This window comes from Saccopteryx leptura, chromosome 2, assembly GCF_036850995.1.
Source record: "Saccopteryx leptura isolate mSacLep1 chromosome 2, mSacLep1_pri_phased_curated, whole genome shotgun sequence".
Taxonomy (NCBI): domain Eukaryota; kingdom Metazoa; phylum Chordata; class Mammalia; order Chiroptera; family Emballonuridae; genus Saccopteryx; species Saccopteryx leptura.
The window spans coordinates 381,839,064-381,865,122 of NC_089504.1; the positions used below are offsets into that span (position 1 = coordinate 381,839,064).

The 26,059-nt window shown below is 50.6% G+C and overlaps 3 protein-coding genes and 1 non-coding gene across 9 annotated transcripts in view; 2 read left to right on the plus strand and 2 right to left on the minus strand.

Annotated features, from left to right (window-relative positions):
- SMPD4 (sphingomyelin phosphodiesterase 4) overlaps positions 1–14,935 on the minus strand; it is a 28,190-nt gene extending 13,255 nt beyond the window's left edge. For 2 of the 4 annotated variants that reach the window (XM_066365418.1, XM_066365417.1), the window contains exons 1-9: positions 14,689–14,935; positions 8,940–9,023; positions 6,548–6,634; positions 4,174–4,316; positions 3,953–4,028; positions 3,142–3,250; positions 2,976–3,028; positions 2,293–2,444; positions 691–823 (exon numbers count right to left, since the gene is read on the minus strand). In XM_066365418.1, the coding sequence (XP_066221515.1) occupies positions 691–823; positions 2,293–2,444; positions 2,976–3,028; positions 3,142–3,250; positions 3,953–4,028; positions 4,174–4,316; positions 6,548–6,634; positions 8,940–9,023; positions 14,689–14,856 (1,005 nt within the window). In that variant the 5' untranslated portion in view covers positions 14,857–14,935. Of the gene's footprint in view, positions 1–690; positions 824–2,292; positions 2,445–2,975; positions 3,029–3,141; positions 3,251–3,952; positions 4,029–4,173; positions 4,317–6,547; positions 6,636–8,939; positions 9,024–14,688 lie in introns of those variants that run through there. The other 2 variants (XM_066365419.1, XM_066365420.1) reach the window with 2 other exon arrangements.
- On the plus strand, positions 8,253–8,328 carry TRNAA-CGC (transfer RNA alanine (anticodon CGC)). Its single transcript has one exon. It is a non-coding gene; the product is annotated as a tRNA-Ala (tRNA).
- Positions 14,936–15,469: 534 nt separating the features above from the next.
- MZT2B (mitotic spindle organizing protein 2B) lies at positions 15,470–23,803 on the plus strand. Of its 2 annotated transcripts, XM_066366490.1 has the most exons (4): positions 15,470–15,687; positions 15,952–16,100; positions 16,986–17,165; positions 23,541–23,803. In XM_066366490.1, exons 1-4 carry the CDS (start codon positions 15,518–15,520, stop codon positions 23,696–23,698), a joined length of 657 nt encoding a protein of 218 aa, XP_066222587.1. In that variant the 5' UTR covers positions 15,470–15,517; the 3' UTR covers positions 23,699–23,803. The 2 variants fall into 2 exon arrangements, with proteins under 2 accessions (XP_066222587.1, XP_066222588.1); XM_066366491.1 differs by lacking the exon at positions 16,986–17,165 and having other exon boundaries at positions 15,482–15,687.
- Positions 23,804–25,352: 1,549 nt separating this feature from the next.
- LOC136392799 (tubulin alpha-3 chain) overlaps positions 25,353–26,059 on the minus strand; it is a 29,508-nt gene continuing 28,801 nt past the window's right edge. For both annotated transcript variants that reach the window (XM_066365422.1, XM_066365423.1), the window contains one exon: positions 25,353–25,708. In XM_066365422.1, coding sequence (XP_066221519.1) covers positions 25,412–25,708 — 297 coding nt within the window. In that variant the 3' untranslated portion in view covers positions 25,353–25,411. The remainder of the gene's footprint in view (positions 25,709–26,059) is intronic.

A 26,059-nucleotide genomic window follows, 5' to 3' on the forward strand; every position in this document is an offset into this window, starting at 1 on the left:
ACATAACAACCTGCATGCCTGGAGTTATTACAAGGTGGGAGGGACAGAATTTCATTTTATCCACATTCCAAATTCCCAGCAAGCAATGCTTGTGGTTACCAACGCCAGCCCCAGAATCCAGCATCAGAACTAGTTGAACCTCACTCTCCAAGCTGAGACAGACAGGCCTGGGAGGTGTCCTGGGGGAGTGCTGCACTGGGGGAGTGAGCTAGACCAAGCCTGCAGCAGAGGCTGGAGCTGCACCAGGGCAGACAAGGAGCACTGTCACCTTCCAAAGGCTCTCTCTGTTCAGCATCATAAAAATTTGCTGGGGCAGTGTAATATCAACATGACAGTGTCCACAGGAGAAACATCACCAACCACATGGGAGTGGCTCAGAGAGGTGGGGTGCGGTGGTAAGAGCATTTACACAGATCTACTGGAAACTACAAGACTAGGCAGTGATCACATCACCATGAGGAAAAACAAAAAATTCTGTGGACAGGAAATCCTGGGATGAAAACACTGTCAATGAGATACAGGTGGGTAAAATTTCTTCCCATCTGTTTTCTAAATGCCACAGAAGGAAAATACAATTTAGAACCACCCCCCAACTAAGGGGCAGTCCTTAGGCCTCTGCCCCATGAAACAGAAAGTGGAGGAGCAGTTCATTTTGAAGCGGAAGCAGAGAAGAGCCAGCTCAGTTCTAACCTGGAGGAGAGTTTCCGACCTCCAGATCTCATGGGAGGCAGGGTCAGCGTTCACAGATGTCTGATGAGAGATGTGTCGCTTCAGGAGACTGGTGTGGTGGAGGCCATAGGAGGCGAAAGACATGGTTGGCGTCCTGAGGGAGACACAGAAACAGGTCTTTGTTAGGGGCTCCCGCTGGCATAAACAGGGGCAACCTGGACATCAAAATCAACAACCACAGTAACAATTACAACCTGTTGATCATGCAATTCCCCAGTCCATGTTGATATACAAATAAATAAATGGGAAGAAGAGAGTGTCCCTCAATAAATGTAGAAGTAATCAAATTAAGAAAATCACTTGGCCCTGGCCAGGTAGCTCAGTTGCTTAGAGCATTGTCCCAATATGCCAAGGTAGCGGGTTCACTCCCCGAGACCAACTAAGGTGCCGCAACTACGAGTTGATGTGTCTCGTCTCTCTCCTTTCCTGTCTGTCCATCCATCTCTCTCTCTTAAAAAAATTTTATCTTTATTAATTTTACAGAGGAAGGGGAAAGAGAGAAAAGCATTAATTAGTTGTTACACTTCTTTACGCATTCATTGGTTGATTCTCGTATGTGCCCTGACAGGGAACTGCACCTGCAACCTTGGCAAACTGACACGATATTCTAGTCTAGCCTAATCAACTGAGCTAACCAGTCAAGGCCTATCGTTTCTTTTTAAAATTATGTTATTTTTAGAAATTTAGTGTCATCTAAGTGTACAGTGCTTATGAAGTCTTCAGCAGTGTACAGCAATGTTCTAGGCCTTCAGTCAATCACCACTCACTTACTGCCTCACCCAGAGAAACTTCTAGTTCTGCCAGCCCCAAGCAGGGTAAATGCACTATGCAGGTGTATCACTTTTTATCTTTTACACCACATTTTTACTGTACCTTCTACATTTAAATACACAAATACTTACTATTGTATTACAACTGCCTACAGTATTCAGTATGATAACATGCTGTGTGGGCTTATAGCCTGGGAGCAACAGGCTAGACCACACAGCCTAGGCGTGTAATAGGCCACACTATCTAGGTTTGTGTAGGTGCACTATATTTGCAGTGGTGAAATCCCCTAATGACAGACACATTTCTCAGAATGTAGCTCCATCATTAAGTGATACACAACTATAGTCTTTTTCGTCCACTGGTTGACCCTTCTGTGGACTGCCTTTAAGTCCTTTCTCTCCAGAACCATCAGCCCAGAGCCATAAATCAGCTCTCAGCTTCGAGTCCCCCAGCACCCTGCTCACCACCTCAGTGTAGAGCTTGGATAAGTGTGGGGAGGGCTGCTATGTGTAGAACACAGCCCTTCCCCACAGCAGAGCCATGCAGCCACAGGACCTGACTGCTTCAGGGACAGCCAGTAAAAGACAACACAGTCACCCTCCTCGCCCCTGTCTTCTAGTCAGTGCTATGGCAGCTGGGGTTGGAGAATCTCAGACATAAGAAAAACCAGAGAACCCTGGACAAGAGTGGCACCCCTGTCACATGAACAATGCCCACCAGGCCTAACTGCCAGTGGCAGGCATGGGCTACCTCAGGCACTGGTCAAAGGCCAAGGTAGACAGAGAGCTTTACCTGGGAGCTGGGGTGGGGCTGGGTCCTCCTGGACTGGAGGAGAGGACGGGGAGCACGCTGCCTTCTGTGGGCAGGAACCACGATAAGTATCTGTCCACCAGGATGAAATAGGCACAGTCTGAAGTACGGACATGGAGGGCCCCAGGGAGTGGCTGGAAAACAAAACTCGAGTTAGTATGTGGCTCTAGACACCACCCCAGCTGCTAACCCCCACAATCACACGAAAGTCCTGGGATGTGGGCTGCATATCTGAGGCCAGCCCATGAGCACTGAGGGTGGTACCAGGAGATAAGCCTGACCAAACCCTCAGTCCCACCTTGCAAGCAAACCCTCCAATCTGCCCCAATGTCCAGCCAGCACCCGCTGAGGAAAGCCCCCTGACCTCCCTTCGCCCTGCCTGGTGACCCCATATCATCTGTCAAGTCTGCCCACCAGTCTGTTGCCTTAAATAAGGATAGCCTGAAGGACAAAGGCTGGAAGAGGAAGGAAAGGAGGACGCAGACAAAAGAGGCAGGAAGGGAAAAGGAGACATGCAAGATAAAGAAAGGCTGGCGGCTGGCTCCTAGGCAAATCCCAAGCTCCCTCTGCTGTGTGCAAAGAAGAGCATAGGGCCACGGCCCCCACCCTTCACAGGGGTCTCCAGTAAAGCAAACTCTGTTCAGGGGAATCCCTTCCTTCCATACCTTTTGAGTGATGAGGCTCAAAGCAAAAAAGAACATGTAATACTCGAACGGATCTGAAGGCAGCATCAGGGGGCAAACAGCAGGGTTGTTGAACCACCCGCAACCTGACCTGTGCACTGTGCTAGGCACCCCCCTCCTCCCTACCCACAGGGCCAGCAAAGGATACTGAGGGCCAGGTTCAGGCCAAGGCCCCCGGTGGGGGGGAACTGAACCTTGTTGTGGTACAGAGGGCTATCAGGGAGTACACACTCCTGGATGGACGCCTTCACGGGGCCCTGCAGAGAGAAGGGCAGGCTTGCAGGCAGGCTCTGGCTTGATGGCCCACATGTAGTGCAGCCCTTTGGGAAGGCTGCTGAGGAGGAGGCCAGCACAGGGACCCTGCCCGTGGGAACCGTAATTACCCTTTGCATTGCACTTGAGCAAGAGCCTTCACTTAGAATCTCTTACATCAGCGGTTCTCAACCTGTGGGTTTATTTATTAAATAAAATATGTATTTCCGATGGCTTTAGGCGACCCCTGTGTTTTGGTCGTTCGACCCCCACCAGGGTTGCGACCCACAGGTTGAGAACCGCTGTCTTACATCATCCTCACAAAGACCCGTAGACAGCAAGAGCAGCAGCTGTGCATATATCTGAGCCCAGCCAGTCACTTGATGAATCCCATCTCCTCTGCTTCTCATACCCACTGAGCAAGTCACCCTTGGTCATCAGTCAAATGGCCTAACCTGCCATTTGGCCCAGAGTAAATCAGGCAGCAAGATGCCTCCCCCACAGGCAGGGTTTGAAATAACCTTTAAAAAAATAAAAAGTAACCATTGAAGTTCTAATCTGTCATGCTTCCTTGGCCCTGAACAGACACCATGGCATTCTCCTGCCCACTATAAGCCCCTCTTATCATCTGCCCACCCACCACCACCGCAGCCACTGTTTAGGGCTCTCTGCCTCAGGCACAGCTCTCACCACCATGGCTTACTTACGGGCAGGTAGGAGACGGGAAAGTCAAACTTATAGTCTTCAGCTTGAAGTTTATAAACCAACTTCATCATTGGGCCACTGACCATGAAATTAAACCAAAAATACAGGGCAAATGAACTGCAAATCATCTTTCACTTCATTTCTTAACTTTGAAAAATATAGTGATTTAAAAATGAGATCACCAGAGGAAACATCCAATTCCTCGGATAACGAACCTACCTACCCAGGGTCTAGGAATCCCATCGCAATGCTGTATTCTACAGGGCTCACACGGCCCTGTAAGCAGCGGAGGTTCCAGCCGATGAGAACACCATCCAAGCTGCCGAAAATGCTCTCTACCAGCCATGGGAAGATGGCATGCAGCTCCTGAAACAGTGTGTGGGTGAGGCTTTGGACAGGCTTGATGAGGACCAGTGCCCACCCAGGGTTATGTGGCAGCTCCAGTCCCGCACCAATGCTACCTGTCTCCCTAGCTGGACTTGAGATCTGAAGATGTCATTCCCTGCTTCAAAGGCCCATAGGACCAGCCCAGCACCCAAAGGAACCCTGGCATAGCTGTGCCAACAGGAGCAGCAGCCTTGGATTCTATCACTGTGGTTACACGGCATACCAAGCAGTACTGCTTTATATTTGGGGTGGTTAAATAAGTCAGCTATTCAAAAGGTTTGTTAAAAACATCAGAAACTTCTGATCTGAAGAAGCTTTATTACAAAAGGTGGCAACATTCTAATAGTGAATCCTTGAAAGTGAGACTTACTGTCATTTGATAGTAACTCCTTGTCCAGCCTGGCTTCTTAAATTTACCTCATTTACTACCTGATAATTCTGGGAGTGATGTAAATACATATTTTCAGTATTTACATTAGCATTTCTCAATTTTAGTTCTGTTGATGTTTTAGGCTGAACACCTCTTTTTTTTTTTTTAATTTTTTCTGAAGCTGGAAACGGGGAGAGACAGTCAGACAGACTCCTGCATGCGCCCGACCGGGATCCACCCGGCACGCCCACCAGGGGCGATGCTCTGCCGAGACCAAAGCCACTCTAGCGCCTGGGGCAGAGGCCAAGGAGCCATCCCCAGCGCCCGGGCCATCTTTGCTCCAATGGAGCCTTGGCTGCAGGAGGGGAAGAGAGAGACAGAGAGGAAGGAGGGGGGGGGGTGGAGAAGCAAATGGGCGCTTCTCCTATGTGCCCTGGCCGGTAATCGAACCCGGGTCCCCCGCACGCCAGGCCGATGCTCTACCGCTGAGCCAACCGGCCAGGGCCTGAACACCTCTTTGTTGTGGGGGCTGACCTGTCCATTATGGGACAGTTTACCAGTATGCCTGACCTCTACCAACTGATGCCAGCAACACCACCCTCATACCTAAATGTGACAATAAAAATATCCGGGACACTGAAAGCATCCCAAGTGGGACAGAAGCCACCATGGTCAAAAAACCCTGTTCTACATGTTCACATGTTTAATGTCTCCTCAAATGTAATGGTCACAATGCTGGGTTAGGCCTCTGAGCAGGGCAGTGGTCAGAGGTGGGAACCAGGATCTGTTAAAACACTTTTCAAAACCAGTATGAGGGCCCGGGCCGGTTGGCTCAGCAGTAGAGCGTCGGCCTGGCGTGCGGGGATCCGGGTTCGATTCCCGGCCAGGGCACATAGGAGAAGTGCTCATTTGCTTCTCCACCCCCCCCCTTCCTCTCTGTCTCTCTCTTCCCCTCCCGCAGCGAGGCTCCATTGGAGCGGGGATGGCCCGGCGCTGGGGATGGCTCCTTGGCCTCTGCCCCAGGCACTAGAGTGGCTCTGGTCGCGGCAGAGCGACGCCCCAGAGGGGCAGAGCATTGCCCCCTGGTAGGCAGATCGTTGCCCCTGGTGGGCGTGCCGGGTGGATCCTAGTCGGGCGCATGCGGGAGTCTGTCTGACTGTCTCTGCCCGTTTCCAGCTTCAGAAAAATACAAAAAAAAAAAAAAAAAAAAGACAAAACCAGTATGAGGCCTGACCAGGCAGTGGCGCAGTGGATAGAGCCTCGGACTGGGATGCGGAGGACCCAGGTTCGAGACACCGAGGTCGCCAACTTGAGCGTGGGCTCATCTGGTTTGAGCAAAGCTCACCAGCTTGGATCCAAGGTCGCTGGCTCGAGCAAGGGCTTACTCAGTCTGCTGAAGGCCCACAGTCAAGGCACATATGAGAAAGCAATCAATGAACAACTAAGGTGTTGCAATACGCAACGAAAAACTAATGATTGATGCTTCTCATCTCTCCGTTCCTGTCTGTCTGTCCCTGTCTATCTGACTCTCTGTCTGTCTCTGTAAAAAAAAAAAAAAAAAAAAATTAAAAAAACCCAAAACCAGTATGAAGCCTGACCTGTGGTGGCACACTGGGTAAAGCATTGACCTGGAATGCTGAGGTTGTTGGTTCGAAACCCCAGGCTTGCCTGGTCAAGGCACATATGGGAGTTGATGCTTCCTGCTCCTCCCTCTGTTCTATCTCTTTCCTCTCTCTTTCTCTCTCTAATAAAAATGAATAAATTTAAAAAATAAAATAAATATTTAAAAAAAACAAACCAGTATGAGGCATGCCCCAAAGAGACGCTGGCAGAGCTGTACCTTGGCTGGAAAATCCTCAATGACTTTAACCAAATCCTGACACCGCTGTGCAAAGGGCTTATTTATAGAGTCAGCTTTCAGGCTAGCCTAGAAGAAACCAAAAAAATATCATGAGCACATACATTTTGTAGCTTTTGATGATATTCTGGCATGAGTTAAAGCAGAAATCCAGGTGACAGGCAGGAGTGAGATACACATCACTGGCCCAATTCCCTAGTACCTTATACATTAGGTCATATATGTGTCAGTGACTTAAAGGATGCTACTAGAAGACAGGCTGACATCCCATGTTCTTTAGACCAGTAACTGTCAAGCTTGCTTCCCAGCACCCTCTGTTAGGTACTCCCGGGAACCTCAAAGAATTATACATTATCAAAATAAACTTGACCTCTGCCTGATCCACAAGAAAGGGTCAGTCCCACATCCAGGAGAGACCCCTATCAAGTAGGGCTCCCCGCACAGACCATATAGCGCTCACCAACTATGCATGTATGAGCTGGAAATCGCCTACATGACTTGCCACCCATGATTTATACCACTGTGGTCATCAGGAAGAATGCCCAATGAAATGAGGGTGGCATTTGTTGCCATTTAAGCCCTTAACCAAAATGTCCTTTATTCAGTAAATAATGAACCTACTGTATGTTCATAACCTTAAGAAACAGGCAACTTAAAAACCACAGACATCGGCCCTGGCCGGTTGGCTCAGTGGTAGAGCATCGGCCTGGCGTGCAGAGGTCCCGGGTTCGATTCCCAGCCAGGGCACACAGGAGAAGCGCCCATCTGCTTCTCCACCCCTCCCCCTCTCCTTCCTCTCTGTCTCTCTCTTCCCCTCCCGCAGCCAAGGCTCCATTGGAGCAAAGATGGCCCGGGCGCTGAGGATGGCTCTGTGGCCTCTGCCTCAGACGCTAGAATGGCTCTGGATGCAACAGAGCGATGCCCCAGAGGGGCAGAGCATCGCCCCCTGGTGGGCATTCCAGGTGGATCCCGGTTAGGCGCATGTGGGAGTCTGTCTGACTGCCTCCCTGTTTCCAGCTTCGGAAAAATGCAAAAAAAAAAAGAACTAAGGAAATGTACCTGAGGTCACAGGGTGTGTGTATCCTGACTACACAAAGAAAAGAAGCCTCTGTACAAATGGATGAAGACAAGAAGATATTCCAAAGTTTCAATGAAGAGGGCTTTTCCCAAGGATATCTAAGGCCTTGTCCACCTCTAAACAAGGGTGGAATCCACGGGGCCTCACTCTAGAGTGTGTACAAAGGAAGAATGTCTTTCTAAATAAATGTTCACATAAAGTATCTTCTGGGGCCTCACCTGTGGTGGGGCAGTGGATAAAGCATTAACCTGGAATGCTGCGGGCACAGGTTTGAAACCCGGGTTTGTCCTATCAAGGCACATATGAGAAGCAACTACTACCAGTTGATACTTTCTGCTCCTCTTCCTTTTTCTCTCTTTCTCTCTCTCTCTCTGTCTCTCTCTCACTAAAAAAAAAAAAAAAAAAAAAAAGTATCTCCTGGAAATTGAAATTTGAAACTTTTACCACTGACATTTGCCTCATGCTTTAACTTCTCAGCATCATGTTTAATATTTAAAGCACAATCCTGGTTGCCCCCAGCACAGCAGTATCCCTCTGTTTTCCACTAATGACAGTTATGATTATTATGCTTTTGTGTATGGATTTACAAGACATAAAAATTCAAAGTAAGCCCTGGCCGGTTGGCTCAGTGGTAGAGCATCGGCCTCGCGTGCAGAAGTCCCAGGTTCGATTCCCGGCCAGGGCACACAGGAGAAGCGCCCATTTGCTTCTCCACCCCTTCCCCTCTCCTTCCTTTCCGTCTCTCTCTTCCCCTCCTGCAGCCGAGGCTCTACTGGAGCAAAGATGGCCCGGGCGATAGGGATGGCTCCTCGGCCTCTGCCCCAGGCGCTAGAGTGGCTCTGGTCGCAGTAGAGCAACGCCCCTGAGAGGCAGAGCATCGCCCCCTGGTGGGCAGAGCGTCGCCCCCTGGTGGGCGTGCCGGGTGGATCCCGGTCGAGCGCATGCGGGAGTCTGTCTGACTGTCTCTCCCCGTTTCCGGCTTCAGAAAAATACAGAAAAAAAAAAAATTCAATGTACATCCTTTTCAGTTGCTCCTCCCCCTACCCTGGAAAGCAGGGAAAATGGAATTTGTATCAATTCGCCTTGTAGAGGAGAAAACAAGAGCTCAGCGGTTGAGCTCAAGGTTCTGCAGAGGCAGAGTCAAGTCTAAAAATTCCAACTTCAAGTACAGTGTTATTTCCATCACATACCCCCTAAAACAACCACTGAAGAGTTCAAGTTAGTGGAAAGAACTCTCAAGCCCCCCAGTTTAGGACTATCATTATACTGACATTCACACAGGCAATGGATATTTACCAATAGGAAGCTGGGCTGTTGCAGGTGAGGGAATGCCATAGTAGCCTCCTGTGGAGAACTGAAAATGGCCGTCTTAGGAAACCACTGTGGAGAAGCAAAGATGAAATCTCAACATCTGCCAAACAACAGAGCACTGGATTGTTTCACAAGAGAACATCTGTATAACTCAACACACTGCATTGCCATGTCCCACGTATTATAGAAATGCTGTTCCCATGTAGTCTACAGTGGCCAGCTTCAGAGCCAAGTTTGTGGTGGTGAATCCTTGGTAACAAGTGGTAATGCTTGCATATAGCACTTGCTATGAGCCAGGCCTGGTTCTAAAGGCTCCCTATATATACTGCTCACAAAAATTAGGGGATATTTCAAAATGAATATGAAGTGATAAAAAAAGATTTATTTTTTTTTAAGTTTTTTTTTTTAAGGCACACTCTTAGGTAAGAGGTGCTTTTTTTAATTTATTTTTATTCATTTTTAGAGAGGAGAGGGAGAGACAGAGAGAGAGAGAGAGGAGAGACAGAGAGAGAGAAGTGGTGGAGCTGGAAGCATCAACTCCCATATGTGCCTTGACCAGGCAAGCCCAGGGTTTCGAACCAGCAACCTCAGCATTTCCAGGTCGACGCTTTATCCACTGCGCCACCACAGGTCAGGCTTTTTTTTTTTTTCTTTCTTTTTTTTTTTTTTCATTTTTCTGAAGCTGGAAACAGGGAGAGACAGTCAGACAGACTCCCGCATGCGCCCGACCGGGACCCACCCGGCACGCCCACCAGGGGCGACGCTCTGCCCACCAGGGGGCGATGCTCTGCCCATCCTGGGCGTTGCCATATTGCGACCAGAGCCACTCCAGTGCCTGGGGCAGAGGCCAAGGAGCCATCCCCAGTGCCCGGGCCATCTTTGCTCCAATGGAGCCTTGGCTGCGGGAGGGGAAGAGAGAGACAGAGCCTGACCTGTCGTGGTGCAGTGGATAAAGCGTCGACCTGGAAATGCTGAGGTTGTCGGTTCGAAACCCTGGGCTTACCTGGTCAAGGCACATATGGGAGTTGATGCTTCCAGCTCCTCCCCCTTCTCTCTCTCTCTCTCTCTCCCTCTCTCTCTCTCCTCTCTAAAATGAATAAATAAATTTAAAAAATTAAAAAAAAAAAAAAAAAAGAGAGACAGAGAGGAAAGCGCGGCCGAGGGGTGGAGAAGCAAATGGGTGCTTCTCCTGTGTGCCCTGGCCGGGAATCGAACCCGGGTCCTCCGCATGCTAGGCCGACGCTCTACCGCTGAGCCAACAGGCCAGGGCTTGCTTTTTTTTTTTTTTTTTTTTTTTAATTTAAAGAAGCATTTGATTTATTTATTTTTATTTTTATTTATTTATTTATTTACTTTTTACAGAGACAGAGAGTGAGTCAGAGAGAAGGACAGACAGGGACAGACGGACAGGAACGGAGAGAGATGAGAAGCATCAATCATTAGTTTTTCATTGCGCGTTGCAACACCTTAGTTGTTCATTGATTGCTTTCTCATATGTGCCTTGACCGCGGGCCTTCAGCAGACCGAGTAAGCCGTTGCTGGAGCCAGCGACCTTGGGTTCAAGCTGGTGGGCTTTCTTTGCTCAAACCAGATGAGCCCGCGCTCAAGCTGGTGACCTCGGGGTCTCAAACCTGGGTCCTTTGCATCCCAGTCCGACGCTCTATCCACTGCGCCACCGCCTGGTCAGGCAATTTTTTTTATTAAACAAGATCAGAAAAGCAAACAAGTAAAAAAAAAGTTTGATTATGCAAATGAGATGCAAACCCAACTTTTATTTCATTGGTAAAAATGCACTATACAAAAGGCTGAAAGAGCCTGACCTGTGTTGGTGCAATGGGATAAAGCAGGGGTCCCCAAACTATGGCCCGCGGGCCGCATGCGGCCCCCAGAGGCCATTTATCCACCCCCACCGCACTTCCAGAAGGGGCACCTCTTTCATTGGTGGTCAGTGAGAGGAGCACAGGATGCATCCGCAAAGCGCGGCTTCGTTCACGTACAGTACTACTTCCAGTGACGCGGGACACACGCGTCATGGCTCCGGAAGCGCGTCATATCACTTGTTACAACTAGCAGTGACAAATATGGAACTGGACATCGACCATCTCATTAGCCAAAAGCAGGCCCATAGTTCCCATTGAAATACTGGTCAGTTTGTTGATTTAAATTTACTTGTTCTTGCCTGACCAGGCGGTGGCGCAGTGGATAGAGCGTCAGACTGGGATGCGGAAGACCCCGGTTCGAGACCCCAAGGTCGCCAGCTTGAACGTAGGCTCATCTGGTTTGAGCAAAAATTCACCAGCTTGGCCTGACCTGTGGTGGCGCAGTGGATAAAGCGTTGACCTGGAAATGCTGAGGTTGCTGGTTCGAAACCCTGGGCTTGCCTGGTCAAGGCACATATGGGAGTTGATGCTTCCAACTCCTCCCCCCCTTCTCTTTCTCTGTCTCTCCCTCTCCTCTCTAAAATGAAAAAAAAAAAAAAATTTTCACCAGCTTGGACCCAAGGTCGCTGGCTCAAGCAAGGGGTTATTCGGTCCGCTGAAGGCCCATGGTCAAGGCACATATGAGAAAGCAATCAATGAACAACTAAGGTGTCCCAATGTGCAACGAAAAACTAATGATTGATGCTTCTCATCTCTCCGTTCCTGTCTGTTTGTCCCTGTCTATCCCTCACTCTGACTCTCTGTCTCTGTAAAAAAAAAAAGAAAAAAAAATTTACTTGTTCTTTATTTTAAATATTGTATTTGTTCCCGTTTTGTTTTTTTACTTTAAAATAAGATATGTGCAGTGTGCATAGGGATTTGTTCATAGTTTTTTTTTGTTTTTGTATTTTTCTGAAGCTGGAAACAGGGAGAGACAGTCAGACAGACTCCCGCATGTGCCCAACCGGGATCCACCCGGCACACCCACCAGGGGCGAAGCTCTGCCCACCAGGGGGCGATGCTCTGCCCCTCCGGGGCGTTGCTCTGCTGCAACCAGAGCCACTCTAGCGCCTGGGGCAGAGGCCAAGGAGCCATCCCCAGCAGCCGGGCCATCTTTGCTCCAATGGAGCCTTGGCTGCGGGAGGGGAAGAGAGAGACAGAGAGGAAGGGGGGGGTGGAGAAGCAAATGGGCGCTTCTCCTATGTGCCCTGGCCGGGAATCGAACCCGGGTCCCCGCACTCCAGGCCGATGCTCTACCGCTGAGCCAACCGGCCAGGGCCTGTTCATAGTTTTTTTTATAGTCCGGCCCTCCAACGGTCTGAGGGACAGTGAACTGGCCCCCTGTGTAAAAAGTTTGGGGACTGTAGGATAAAGTGTCAATGTGGAACGCTGAGGTTGCCAGTTCAAAACCCTGGGCTTGCCCGGTCAAGGCACATATGGGAGTTGATGCTTCCTGCTCCCCCCTCCCCTTCTCTCTCTCTTTCTCTCTTCTTTAAAATGAATAAATAATTAAAAAATAAAATTTAAAAAAAAAAGCACTGGGAAAATAAAGAAAAAGGCTAAAAGTACTAGAGTATCTGCACGTTCCCCAATCCCCTAATTTTTGTGAGCAGTGCATTTTTCATTTAATTCTTGGTGGTAGACAGAATTCTAAAAATAGACCTCAAGTGCCTGCCCCTACTTATTCAATCAAACACTCATCTCAGGATTGCTGTGAAGGGATTTTGCAGGTACAATTAACGTCTCAAGTCTGTGGACCATAAAATACAGAGCAATCTTGGCTGACAACCAGCAAGGAAACAGCGGCCTAGTTCTACAGATCCAAAGAACTAGACTCTGTCAGCAACCTAAATAAGTTTGGAAGCAGATTCTTCTCCAGAGCATCCACATAAGAACAAAGTTAGCCAACACCTTGATTCTAGCCCTGTGAGACCCTAAGCCAAGAACACCAAACCTGCTTATAATACTGAGATAATAAATGGGTGAAGTTTTATTCTGCTAAGTTCATTATGAAAAAAAAATACATCGTCACAACCCTACAAGGTCAGTACAGATAAGGAAATGGAGGCAGAGAGAAGGCCTCACCCAATTGGTGAATGGCAAAGCCAACATCAAATACACAGACCTCCCCACAAATCCCTCACAGAGACTGGTGGATAAATTTCTATATTACCTGTGTTCTATGAGAATGAAGGGAAAAGATGAGCAAGCTCCTGAAGGGAGCCTTTGGTTGGGCCATCAGAAAATGAGGAGTAGCTCTCCAGATTCCTACCTCTCTGCCTACCCAGGTCTGAAAATGAAAATACCGACTTAGATTGAGCAGAGAGGAAGCATGCCTAGTCCCAATGATGGGCTACTGATGGCTTTCCTGGCACAGCTCTGCCCACCGCCTGATTAAAGGCAGGGAGATAGCAACAGACAGCTTAATGTAGATGGAGACAGACTGGGTACAAGGAGGCTGTGTTGACAACCCTCCTTAAGGGTAGATGGGAGATAAGTACTATATATTTGCCACGTGGCAATACGTATAACCACCTCCAAGGTTTTCTTTCAATTCTTAAACTAGCTATCAGTTGGTTTGTTTTTTTTTAATTAATTTTAATGGTATGACATTGATAAATCAGGGTACATATGTTCAGAGAAACATCTCTAGGTTATTTTGACATTTGATTATGCTGCATTCCTATCACCCAAAGTCAAATTGTCTTCCGTCACCTTCTAACTGGTTTCCTTATCAGTTTCCGTTTTAAAAAAGACTTAAAACATAGAATGCCTCAGTCCTGAACCAAGTGGTCAAAAGTACTATTCCAGCCCTGGCTGGTTTGCTCACTGGATAGCGCGTCAGCCGGCATGCTGATGTCCAGGGTTCAATCCCTGGTCAGGGCACCCATAAGAAGCGACCTTCTGCTTCTCTTCCCCTTCTCTCGATTGGTCCCAGCATCAGCCTCAGGCGCTGAGGATAGATCGGTTAATTCCAGCATCCGCCTCAGGGGGGTGTGGGGTGTGGATCCTCGTCCGGGTGCATCTGGGAGTCTATCTCCCTTTCTCTCATTTAAAAAAAAAAAAAAAAAAAAAGAGGTGAAAGCACCTCCTTGTTCAGAGGAAGCTTGCATCATAGGCAGGGTGCCAAACTAGGCGGTCTTCCTAAGGGAGGGCAGTGTCTTCTACATACTCTGTTCCCTGACCCTGCCATGGCTAGGCTCCCCCCATCACACCATTCTGCACTGTGCACCAAGAGTTTGGTTCACCCTGGTTCATCCCACTCCACCACTTCAACAACCACTTTCCTCAGGATTTGCTTCGGACCTTGTTTTTGGGTCTTATGAGAGCGACAGCCCTCAAGTCAACGACGATCTTGTCGAGCAAATCACGCTACTGCCAAGGTCTCCCTCTAGCTGCTCTGAGAAGCCGAGCATGCTCTCATTTGTTGCTCACAACTGTCCTGTGAAGTAAGTATCGTGATACCCAGAGGCAGATTTAACAAAGCGCACATCAACTGCGCGCCCTGGGCCCGACTTCTGAAGGGGCCCTGCAAAACCCCAACTTTACATTTTTTTCTAATGTAAGGGGCCCAATATTTTCTTCTGCGCCCGGGACCTCAACCGACCTTAATCCGCCTCTGGTGATACCCGTACCACATATGAGGAAACTGAGGCTCGAAAAAAAAAAAAAATCGAGCCTCAAAGGGAGGAAGGCTCCAGCCAGGACCCACATCCAGACTTTCCTCCTACACGGTTTATTGAGTCCAAGGCTCAACTTGAACTCTAAGCTCTCCTTCCTCCAACTCATTCAACGAACGTTAACCGAGCACCCACCGGGATGGGATGTGTGAGCCACGAGGGAAGGTGGAACGAGGGGGCAGCCCGGGCCCTAGGATCCCCCGCCGGCCCGGGCCAGAGACGACGAGGCCCCGCCCAGAGCTCGCGGAGGAACCAAGACAGCTTCAGCGGAAGTTCACAGAGGCTGCCTGGACGCGGGACCATCTTGCGAGCGGCTCCTGGAATTCACCCGTACGGTCCATAGCGTCTCTCACCTCGGGTACTGGGGCCACCATTCGGTATCCGGCGCTGAAATGTCGTCATCAAGATGCGCTTGGCGCCACGCCCCGGGTCTGGCGGGAAACGCGCCACTTTCTCTTCGGGATGCTACCTCAAAAGGCGCGTGCGCAAAGCGAAGTCGGGGCAGTTATAGATTTTAATTCTGGTTGTGCGTACGAATTGGAGGCTCACACACTGTATCTGCGTCAAGGAGCGCGTGTGCGCGCAAGGAGAGGCTGTTAATTAGGGCTCCTCGGGCGCGGAACAGTTATATGTAGTGCATTGACTGCCCTTCGTTCCACAGGCATTTTACTGAGCACCCACTAAATGCCAGGCACTGCGCTGAATGTTGCTACTTAAACGCTAACGACCAATGCAGCCTAGCAGAAAAGTCCTAGTCGCCAAGGAGCGGGTCTCTGGCCCGCCACGGTATCCCTTACACACTGCCCGGCACGTAAATGTGGATCGAATAACGGAGGGAAGACGGACCGGTCAGGAGCCTTTGGAGTAGTGCTACTCGGAGGCCAGGCGGTGGCGCTGCAGGGAGAGGAGCGGCCGGCGGGACCAGTAGAGGGCGCTGTGGGGAGTGCCCGGCGGGGCCGGGCAGATGGCGGCGCCAGGCGCGGGGCCGGGGCCGGGGCCGGGGCCACCCCCGGGGCTGGAGGCGGCCCTGCAGAAGCTCGCGCTGCGGCGGAAGAAGGTATTGAGCGCCGAGGAGATGGAGTTGTACGAGCTGGCGCAGGCGGCGGGCGTCGCCATGGACCCCGACGTGTTCAAGTGAGCGGGCGTGGGTGGGAGCTGCGCGCTGGTCAGACCCTCAGATAACCGTGATCTCAGCCCCTTGCCGGGCTACTGATGTATATGTAAGAGCCCCCTGTCCTTATCGTAGACCCCTGGGGGCCAGGAGTAGAGTCGGGACTTTGAGGGACTTGGTCCTTCTGGGTTCAACCAAGTCTGGTAGCCATGCCTGACCCGTTCTCGCCCGAGCAGACGGACCTGAAGCCAGGAGGGCTCAGTGCGCCCCACATCTGTTTTCACCAGGATCCTGGTAGACCTGCTGAAGCTGAACGTCGCGCCCCTCGCAGTCTTCCAGATGCTCAAGTCCATGTGTGCCGGGCAGAGACTGGCGAGCGAGCCCCAGGACCCCGCGGCAGTGTCCCTGCCCACATCGAGCATGCCAGAGACCCGAGGTCAGAGCTGGGATGCTTCCTACCTCTGTGGCCCGGACGGCGGGGTGGCAGGGCCAGGAAGTGGGCAATGCCTGGCATAGCATGGGCCAGACCGTCAGTGTCCAGGACTTTCTGTAGGTCTTCTCCTAGGACTCACTGGACCCATCCAAGGGCTCTCCCCTTTGGCGCAGATCCCAGCTTTGGCTTCAATGCTAGCCTTGAGAGAGCACGTCTAAATAAGGTGGAGGCAGAATGATTGCCCCAGCGTGGCCCAAGCAGGCTAGGACTTTTGCTGTCCCAGCCTCTTCTCACCTCATCACTCATGCCTTCATACCAGAAATACAGGAACAAGACTGTTTTGGTTCCTGTTCTCATGGGGTGTACAGTCTCCAGGGAAATGTTCAGGAAGTGGATAGGTAGAGGCCTTCCTAAAACCCCCACCACCACCACCCGTACCTTTCCTACCTAGGTCCAGAAATCCTGGCCAAGAGTCACCATGGCAGTCCTGGCTGTCCTAGACACTCAGGGTGCAGAGGCTTGAGTGGCAGAGCACTGGGATCAGGCTTGAGGGGCATCCTCATTCTCAAGGGTCATGATTGGGGGGTGAACAGGTACTGATAATGAGAATGTCATGGCAGAGCTCCCTGTGTGTCACTTCTGCTCCTGATTGCTGTCAGAAACCCTCTGAGATGCAGCAGAACCTCATGAACTGGCTCCTTGGCCAGAGCACTCAGGCACTTACAGATATACTGAGAAGCAGCTGACACTGGAGTGGAGGGCAGGCTGGCTCCTTTGGGTAGGACTGCCAGGGCCCTAGGCACTCGCGCCCCCTTTCCTGAGAGGCACTGTGCTTCCTCACTGACCCATACTCCATCTGCTTTCTTTGTGTTTCTTTCTGACTTGCAGAGGCCTCCTTTCTCTCTGCCAAGAGCTGTAGCCCCCCTGCAAGGCCGTCCTTTACCTCGGCCCCGCGGCCTGCAGCCTCTCCAGTTCTGCACCACAGCCCAGCTGCCACGTACTCGCCTCTTTCTCCAGGCCCCCCCGCTTCCCTCCGGTTCTCTTGCTGCCTGTTCTCTCCTTTTGCAGGTTGCATTTATTGGTTTATCTCTGGGGGTTGGTGTGCTTTCTTGTTTCCATGGAAACTGCTCTGGCCCAAGAGCACCAGAGCAGTTTTTAGCTGCAAGGGCAGAATCCTGCTAGATATCTCTGCCATGCAGCTTAGAGACAAAAGATATGACCTCGTGGTTTATTAAGGGACAACCCACAGTACTTCTAGAATAGGAATGATACCCCTTACCCCCCAGAGACTAACTGCTGGGTGAGATTTACACTCTATAGAGTTGCCCTTTCCCCAGAGGAGGATAAGGAGGCCAAGGGGCAAGGAAGAGGCACATGGTATGCTGTAGACAGCAAAGCTTTAGATGTGAGAAACACCTTGGTCTCTTAGATGCCGTCACATACCTGAATGGGCAGCCCGGAGGATAAAACAGATTCCCCTTTCCTGCCTGGTTACCGAGCTGGGGATACCTTCCAGGCATTGCCAGGAGTGATGAGGCTGGTGACCCAGTGCCAGGGGTGTGTGAAGACCTGAGACCTCACAGGTTCCTGGCTTTGCCCTCTTACTCACTCCTCCTCGCATCTTCCACCTCACCATTCCAGGTGCCACATGGAGCTTGGGCCAGGGCGAGGTAGGGAAGGGCTGAGAGGCAGGTCAGAATAGAGGTGGTTGGACTACAGGCTGAGTTGAGGAAAAGATGTGTGAGTTTCCAAAGGGAAGGAAAAACCACCCTCCTCACTTGAGGGGGTAGTACTGCTCACTCAGTGACTTTGGGTACCAGCCCACCTTTCTGTGCTGAGGGCTCAGTGGGGCTGCAAGATGGACACGCTCTCATTCCAGTGAAGGAGATGGCTAGATAAGCGACAGAGACAGAAACTGAAGCACTGAAGGGTTAAGTAGATGGGGTAGGGGGCAGGGGACAGGTTCCTCTGCCAGTGGCAGAGCCCTATGAGGTGGGGTGGTGGGGACAGGACCAAGAGAGGAGAGGTGAGGCAGAGATGCATGGTGTGTATCCTGGCCATTGGTGGGAACTGGGCCTGAGCTGGAGGGTGAGGGAGAGAGAGGAGGATGGAGAGTCAAGAGGTGGGCCATGGGCATGGTGCTGGGAGCACTGGCATAGAGGGGTTGGGAAGATCTGAGGGAGGTGGGGCAGGAGTGCAGCACTGGGTCCCACAGGGTTGTTTTCTCCTTGAGTGCTCAGGCCGTGGGTCCTGCTAGGCTGGTGGCCAGCAGCCAGCATATGAGGACACGGAGGCCCTGGGGAGATGCGTGGTGTGGGTAGAGGGCAGCCTGCGGAATTTGTTTATAGGGAGAAGTTGGAGGGGAGAATGCAGTTAAGGGGCCGTGCCAGGAGTGTGCTACAACCAAGAGGCAGAGGCTACCAGATGGGACATCTCTGAGGCAACATGTCACAGCATCTGTTCATACAGCCCTTCCAGCCACCTCATTGATGGCAGGAGGTGGGGGTACAGAAAGTGAGTTGTCAGAGGCTGTTGGGGATAACTGGTCTTAAGTTTCCCATTTCCCACAGAATTAGGGTATAAAGTTGCTCCAGGACATGGGCTTGACTCTGTTTGGGTTCCTGTCCCCCAGCCATTAAGATGGTCTGTGGGAACTTCACAAAGCTGACTCATTTCTGCCTCGTTTGGCAGAAAAGGGAAACAAGACCCCAAAAGCACAGAGAGGATAATGTTTTGTTTTGTTTTTTCTGAAGTTGGAAACAGGGAGGCAGTCAGACAGACTCCCGCATGCGCCCGACCGGAATCCACCTGGCATGCCCACCAGGGGGCGATGCTCTGCCTATCTGGGGCATCGCTCTGTTGTAACCAGAGCCATTCTAGCGCCTGAGGCAGAGGCCATGGAGCCATCCTCAGCGCCCCGGCCATCTTTGTCCAATGGAGCCTTGGCTGCGGGAGGGGAAGAGAGAGACAGAGAGGAAGGAGAGGGGGAGGGGTGGAGAAGCAGATGGGCGCCTCTCCTGTGTGCCCTTGCTGGGAATCGAACCTGGGACTCCTGCACGCCAGGCCAACGCTCTACCACTGAGCCAACCGGCCAGGGCCCAGAGAGGATAATTCTTGTTATGAAGGGGATGTAGAGTCACTGAAGAAAAATTAAATTCAGTTGAGTGTTGTCTGTCGAAGTTTAGGGAAACTAGGAGTCTTAAAAACATGTCCCTCCAGAACGTGTAAGTGAAGCTTGGTGTGCAGAAGCCATAGCCTCAGATGGAGCTGCACTGTCCCCTCTGGAAGCCACAGCCCTGGGGTGGTGCTCTTATGAGGCACTGTGAGTCTAAGTGCACATGGCAGGCCCAGAGGCTTAAAAATTGGCCCAGAAAGGGAATATGACACCTCTCAAGTAATTTTTATGAGTGCATGTTGAGAAACAGTACTATATTGGGTATTTTTTAGTTAACTAAAATATGGTACTTAAATTAATTTTCCTGTTTCTTTGTACTTTTTAATGTGGCTACTAGGAAATTTAAAATACATACGGTATGTGACTCACATCATATTTCTGTTGGACAGCGTTGCTCCAGAATATTGACAGTAACACTTCCTGATACACCTCCTCAGGGTTGTGTCTGCCTTTTGGGGAGGATTCACAGAAGGGAGAACACCTCCCAAGAAGCATGGGCTAAGTTAAGAGTTAAAAATACAAGTGTGAGGCCCTGGCCGGTTGGCTCAGTGGTAGAGTGTCGGCCTGGCGTGTGGAAGTCCCGGGTTCTATTCCCGGCCAGGACACACAGGAGAAGCGCCCATCTGCTTCTCCACCCCTCCCCCTCTCCTTCCTCTCTGTCTCTCTCTTCCCCTCCCGCAGCCGAGGCTCTACTGGAGCAAAGTTGGCCCGGGCGCTGAGGATGGCTCTATAGCCTCTGCCTCAGGCACTAGAATGGCCCTGGTTGCAACAGAGCAACGCCCCAGATGGGCAGAGCATTGCCCCCTGGTGGGCATGCCGAGTGGATTCCGGTCAGGAGCATGAGGGAGTCTGTCTGACTGCCTCCCCGTTTCCAACTTCGGAAAAATGAGACAAAAAAATAACCCAAAAAAAAAAAATATATAAGTGTGTACTTCTGTGTAGCATGTCAGTCTTTGTTATTGTCCATATGTGTTCTAGAAGTGCTGATTAAGGCCCTACTTTGTGCCCAGCCAGAGGGCAGAACTGGTTGGTGGGTGCAGACCTTTGGTTGTCTCTCCAGCAATGGCCAGTGGCCTTGAAGACATCGGGTGACCTGCTGTGCTGCCTCACTTGGCTGTACTGCACTCCTGAAGCTTTCTTCTCTTCTTTTCTCACTCACCTGTCCTCCCCTCCCACCCCATTCTTTTCTTTCCTCACACAACATGCATTCAAATGCAAGCTTAGAGCCGCAGGTCACTAATATTTTGCCTTGGTGGCCCCACTGGCCCATTCTACCACAAGGGGGCGTTCCCATCACAAAGGAGAAAGGCTGCTCTTGGGGACCAGCAGCTCCTGCTAGGACTTTTTCTAAGTCCTTGTCCGGAACAGTTCTGCTGGCAGAGCTTGCAGGGTATGGTGAGTGGGACTCACATGGGCCACACCAAAAGTAAATGACAGTCCCACTGGGTCTGGCTGTCTCCCAGCTTCAGGGGCTCTCTGAGTCACAGGAAGACAATGGGCTGGTGTGTTTTGAGAGTTTGCTTCATTCTGGGGTCACAAAACCCTCAGTGGATACAAGTTGGTTTAGGGGTAGGAGGAACACTGATTTTTGAATACAATAAGTCAGACCACTAATTTTTGTTTTATTTTTTGGCTTTTTCCTTTAAAAAAAAATCTTTTTAGACCACTGTATTTAATATTCAGTGATGTTGTCTGTCTTTCTGGCACATCCCCACCCTCCCCAGCTTGTGGTTATCCTTCGGTCAGCCCCACCCTCTATTCCCATGATCCCTTTAAAAAGTCCCGTGCTGGGTCTCCTGGGGGGTCATGGCTGAACATGGCAGGCCTTTCCATCGCAGAACCTACAGACCAACCTCCTCCACCCTCCATCTCTATGAAGAGGCCCGAATGGATCTGTCCACTAACCCCAAGAGCATGGATTCCTGAGGGTTCCACAAATCACATAGAGCTGAATAAATGGCCTACTTTCATTGTTAGATGGTTTTCTTAAGGCCTTCTCTGGCTCAAAGTCACTTTGGTGTCTTATTTCCAGGGTTTAGGGCCTTGTCAGATTTATAGAGAAACATTATTTGCCCTTTTCTACTTTCCTCTCATCCTTGAGTTGCCAGAAGGACCTTCATCACTACACTGAGGGTGAGGGGAAACGCATGTGTGTGACAGGCTGAAGAAAAGCTGGCCTCAGAGTCAGGCCCACTTCTGAGAAACGCCCTGCCACTTGCTGGGGGTGAGCTGTGCCTGAGCTGTACTTGTGAGTCCTTCAGTAAATGCTCCTTGTTGAGAGTTCATGGGATGCCCAGGCACCCAGCATTGGCGTACCTAACCCAGATGCTACAGAAGACCTAATTCCACTTGGCCTGGTCTAGGGAGGAGCTGTGGCCTCAGGAGCAGGCACTAGCATGTTGGGAGACACTGTGGGGTGGTGGCGCCCATGCACTCATAGGGCTTCTTGCACGCTGACCAGAATATTGGCATTTGTACCAAAGAAAATGGATGAGGGTTCTCTTTGTGTCTTTTTTGTGAGTCACTGGCCTTGTTATATTTAACTGCAGGCCGAGTTGACTCAGCTTCATCTTATAACATGCTCCCTCGTGGCTCTGAGAAGCCTGTTACTACCTCTCTGTGAAATCAGGTGCTCACAAGCACTTGAGTGTGAAGCCCAGAGAGGTGAGGCAGGGAAACCTGAACTGTCTGAGTTCCAGGCAAGGCACCACTGTAACCTCCCACCACCACCACCACCAGGCAGCAAAGACTTCACTCTCTGAGGAAGAACTTTGCAGAAATTCTTTTTTTTTTTAATTTCTTCTTTTACAGAGACAGAGAGTCAGAGTGAGGGATAGACAGGGACAGACAGACAGGAATGGCGAGATGAGAAGCATCAATCATTATTTTTCATCGTGCATTGCGACACCTTAGTTGTTCATTGATTACTTTATCATATGTGCCTTGACCATGGGCCTTCAGCAGACCGAGTAACCCCTTGCTTGAGCCAGCAACCTTGGTTCCAAGCTGGTGAATTTTTGCTCTAACCAGATGAGCCCGCACTCAAGCTGGCGACCTTGGGGTCTTGAACCTGGGTCCTCCGCATCCCAGTCCGACACTCTATCCACTGTGCCACCGCCTGGTCAGGCTGCAGAAATTCTCTTAAGGAGGGCTGTCCTATCCCTGCAAGAATCCTGGGGAGAACTTAGTTGTCAGTATTAGCATGGAAAGTGTGTCTGATGTCCTTCTATAGGAGTCAGGGTCTGCAGTCTCAAGTGCAGGTGCTCTCAGCTTGCTCAGGGTGACAAATGGCAGAACAGAAATGACAGGCCCCTAAAGCTGGAGCTCAAGCAGGGGACAGGTATTCAGGTCAGAGCCCACAGTGCAGACCCTGGCTGAGACTGGCTCAAAGGAGAGGGACTGTGAGCTGGAGGAGGGGGTGAGCCTGTTCCATGAGTACATTTTGTTCCCTGGCAGGCCCTCCTAGTCTTGCTGATAGTTTCAACACCTTAAATCCAGGAAGCCAGTTTACAATAAAGCTCTAACCCAGGCATGGTTATAAGTCTGTCTTCGCACACACACAAAAAGAGAATAAAGTAAGCAAATTGCAAATTAAAGAACAGACCCGTGGTGTCCATCTGAGTGTGATGCCTAGTAGTCAGGGCAAGTCTTGAGCAGTCAAGCCTCTGCAAGAGCCAAACCACGGATCTGGGAGTGAACCTGAGAGCAGGAGGCTTGACCACTGAATGTTTGCAAAATACTGGAGTAGGTAGGTGAGAAAGCTTCCAAGATCCAACTTCAAAAGCCTGACTTCACCATCCATTAATGACTCCTGTGCTTCCTATGTTATCAGTCTGATCGGCTCAGACATGGACAGTCCAGAGAGGAGTGCCTGGGGGGCAGTGAGATAGCAGTGCCGCTGACAGTGAGAAGTCCTTTGCTGCTGGAGGTTACAGCTAATTACATATGCTTCCCAGGGCAGGAATCTACAAGCTGAGTTTCCCTTCCCCTAAATTGACCATCGACACTTTCCCCCTCACTCCCTGCATGACTTCCATCCTGTGACACGCTCCAGGGCCTCCTGCACTCTGCCAAGAATTACTCTTGGATGTGCCATCTCCAGGCCGTCCTGAGCCTCAGGACCCTGGACTGACATGGGACCCCTAGCCAAAAGGACTAGTAGAAACACACTAAGTGTAAAAGCTCAATGGAACACAAATAGAGATACTGTACACTGTGATTATGTTGTTTGCCCTGGTTCCTCATGATTGTTTCCTGTATCTGCTCAGGGAGAAACAAAGGTGGCACAGCTCTTGGTGGAGGCCCAGCCCTGGCAGAACGCAGCAGCTGGGAGGGATCTAGCCAGAGGATGCCCCGACAGCCCAGTGCTACCAGGCTGCCCAAGGGGGGCGGGCCAGGGAAGAGCCCCACCCGGAACAGTACCTGAGCCAAGCAGAGACTTAATGCCCACCTGCTGTGGGCTTCACCAGCCTCCTAGCAGAGGTGATGTATTATTGCCTCCTGTTGGTAATAAACCTTTTTGAAAAACTGAGGGTCTGTTCAATATATTTTGTCATCTTTTTTTGTTTGTTTTGGTTTGGGTTTTTTTTTTTCCCCGAACTTGGAAACGGGGAGGCAGTCAGACTCCCACATGCGCCCAACAGGGATCCACCCAGCATGCCCACCAGGGGGCGATGCTCTGCCTATCTGGGGCATTGCTCTATTGCAACCAGAGCCATTCCAGTGCCTGAGGCAGAGGCCATAGAGCCATCCTCAGCGCCCGGGCCAACTTTGCTCCAATGGAGCCTTGGATGAGGGAGGGGAAGAGAGAGACGGAGAGGGGGAGGGGTGGAGAAGCAGATGGGCGCTTCTCCTTTGTGCCCTGGCCGGGAATTGAACCCGGGATTCCTGCACGCCAGGCCGACGCTCTACCACTGAGACAACCGGCCAGGGCCTCTGTCATCTTTTGAATACATTAAGGCACAAATAGAATTCTGTGTCCTGGTAATGCTACAGCTGAACTAACCAAGTGACTTAAACCAGTGACTTCATCCTCTTGGACCTCATTTCGGGTCTGAGAAAATATCCGTATTACTAGGTCTTTTATTAACAGATTTCAATACATTCTGCTTGAAGTAGAAGGAGCAACTCATTGAGACCATTCCCAGGGTACTCAGGTGCACTGGGGGCAGGGGTTTGAACACAGAGGGGAACACTGTCAAGTTATCACAGGAGAAAGATGAATTGTACAGAGCTTCTAACCTGTGGGTCATGAGTGCCACTGAAGAATCCAGTAAAACCCCTTCCCCAATAATGTCCTGCCCTTACACATTTGACCCAGAGTTTTAGGAATTCTGTGCACACACCTCTTTCCATCAACCTCAGATCTTAAAACTCCAGTTCTAAGCTTTTAAACTTTAGTCCATGTGTCCTATCCGTGGAGAAGCCTGAAAAGTGGCAAATTCAATTGGAAAACTTAGCCTACTGGGCGGTGGTGCAGTGGATGAAGTGTCTGACTGGGATGTGTAGGACCCAGGTTCAAGACCCCAAGGGTGCCAGCTTGAGTGTGGGCTCATCTGGTTTGAGTAAAGCTCACCAGCTTAGAACCAAGGTCGCTGGCTCGAGCAAGGGGTTACTTGGTCTGCAGCCCCATGGTCAAGGCTTATATGAGAAAGCAATCAATGAACTAAGGTGTCGCAACGAAAAGCTGATGATTAATGCTTCTCATCTCTCTGTTCCTGTCTGTCCCTATATATCCCTCTCTCTGACTGTCTCTCTGTCACTGTAAAAAAAAACAACAAAAAAAACCTAACTCAAATTTTCTAGAATTTAGTAAGTCTTTATGCTTTGAAATCTTGGGTTGAAAATATCACCAGTTTCCCTGGGTCATACGTAAGCTGCAGCTCCTTACAGGTGTGGGTAGTACTGTGCCCACCCCCAAAAAAAGCACAGCACTGTGTAGCCCAGACCAGCCTTCCATGCAGGCCCAGCAGGATTTGGGGTCCTATCCACTCCTGTGGACAGATGAGTGAGTCCCAGCCAAGCACCACAACAGACAGATTTGATACAGAAACTTTTAATGACAACTTAAATCCAAAAGAGCTGAGGGTTGGCAGGAGAGAGCAGAAGAGAGGGACACCCACCAGCAGCACCCTCCCATTCAGTATTCTTCCCCTTCTTCAGCCTCTGCTTCCACAGAATCCACGCCCACCTCTTCATAATCTTTCTCCAGAGCTGCCAGGTCCTCCCGGGCCTCTGAGAACTCCCCTTCCTCCATGCCCTCCCCCACATACCAGTGCACAAAGGCTCGCTTTGCATACATGAGATCAAACTTATGGTCCAGGCGGGCCCAGGCCTCGGCGATTGCGGTGGTGTTGCTCAGCATGCACACAGCCCGCTGCACCTTGGCCAGGTCTCCTCCAGGGACAACGGTGGGGGGCTGGTAGTTGATGCCCACCTGCCAAAGAGGGAAATAATGTCAAACCCAGAAATAGTGTGGCTGCTTTCCCAGAAAAGAAAGCCTGTAGGCGCCGTCTGGTGACCTGGCAGAAGGCTTGGTTCAACTTGCAGTCTCTGAGCCCTTCTTTGTACCAGGCAAGGTGCCAGGAAAGCAGGGTGCTGGTTTCCAGACAAGGAAAGACAAGTGCCCAGAGCTGGCCACTTTGGCTTGGTCCCAAGCTGCCTGAAGGGCTATGACCCAGCAACTGTGACATGTGATAGGCACTCTGGTGATAGTACGGTCTTCCTTCTGAAGGACACTGCCCTGTATTCTTCATAGTTTACTTTCTACATAGGTTTCAACAAGAGG

Bases quoted from the DNA above. Each gene is read 5' to 3' on its own strand.
- MZT2B (XM_066366490.1), top strand. From the start codon at position 15,518: ATGGCGGCGCCAGGCGCGGGGCCGGGGCCGGGGCCGGGGCCACCCCCG. The intron at 15,688-15,951 runs GTGAGCGGGCGT...TGTTTTCACCAG, and splicing joins ATGGACCCCGACGTGTTCAA to GATCCTGGTAGACCTGCTGA. The intron at 17,166-23,540 runs GTTGCATTTATT...GTATCTGCTCAG, and splicing joins CCTGTTCTCTCCTTTTGCAG to GGAGAAACAAAGGTGGCACA.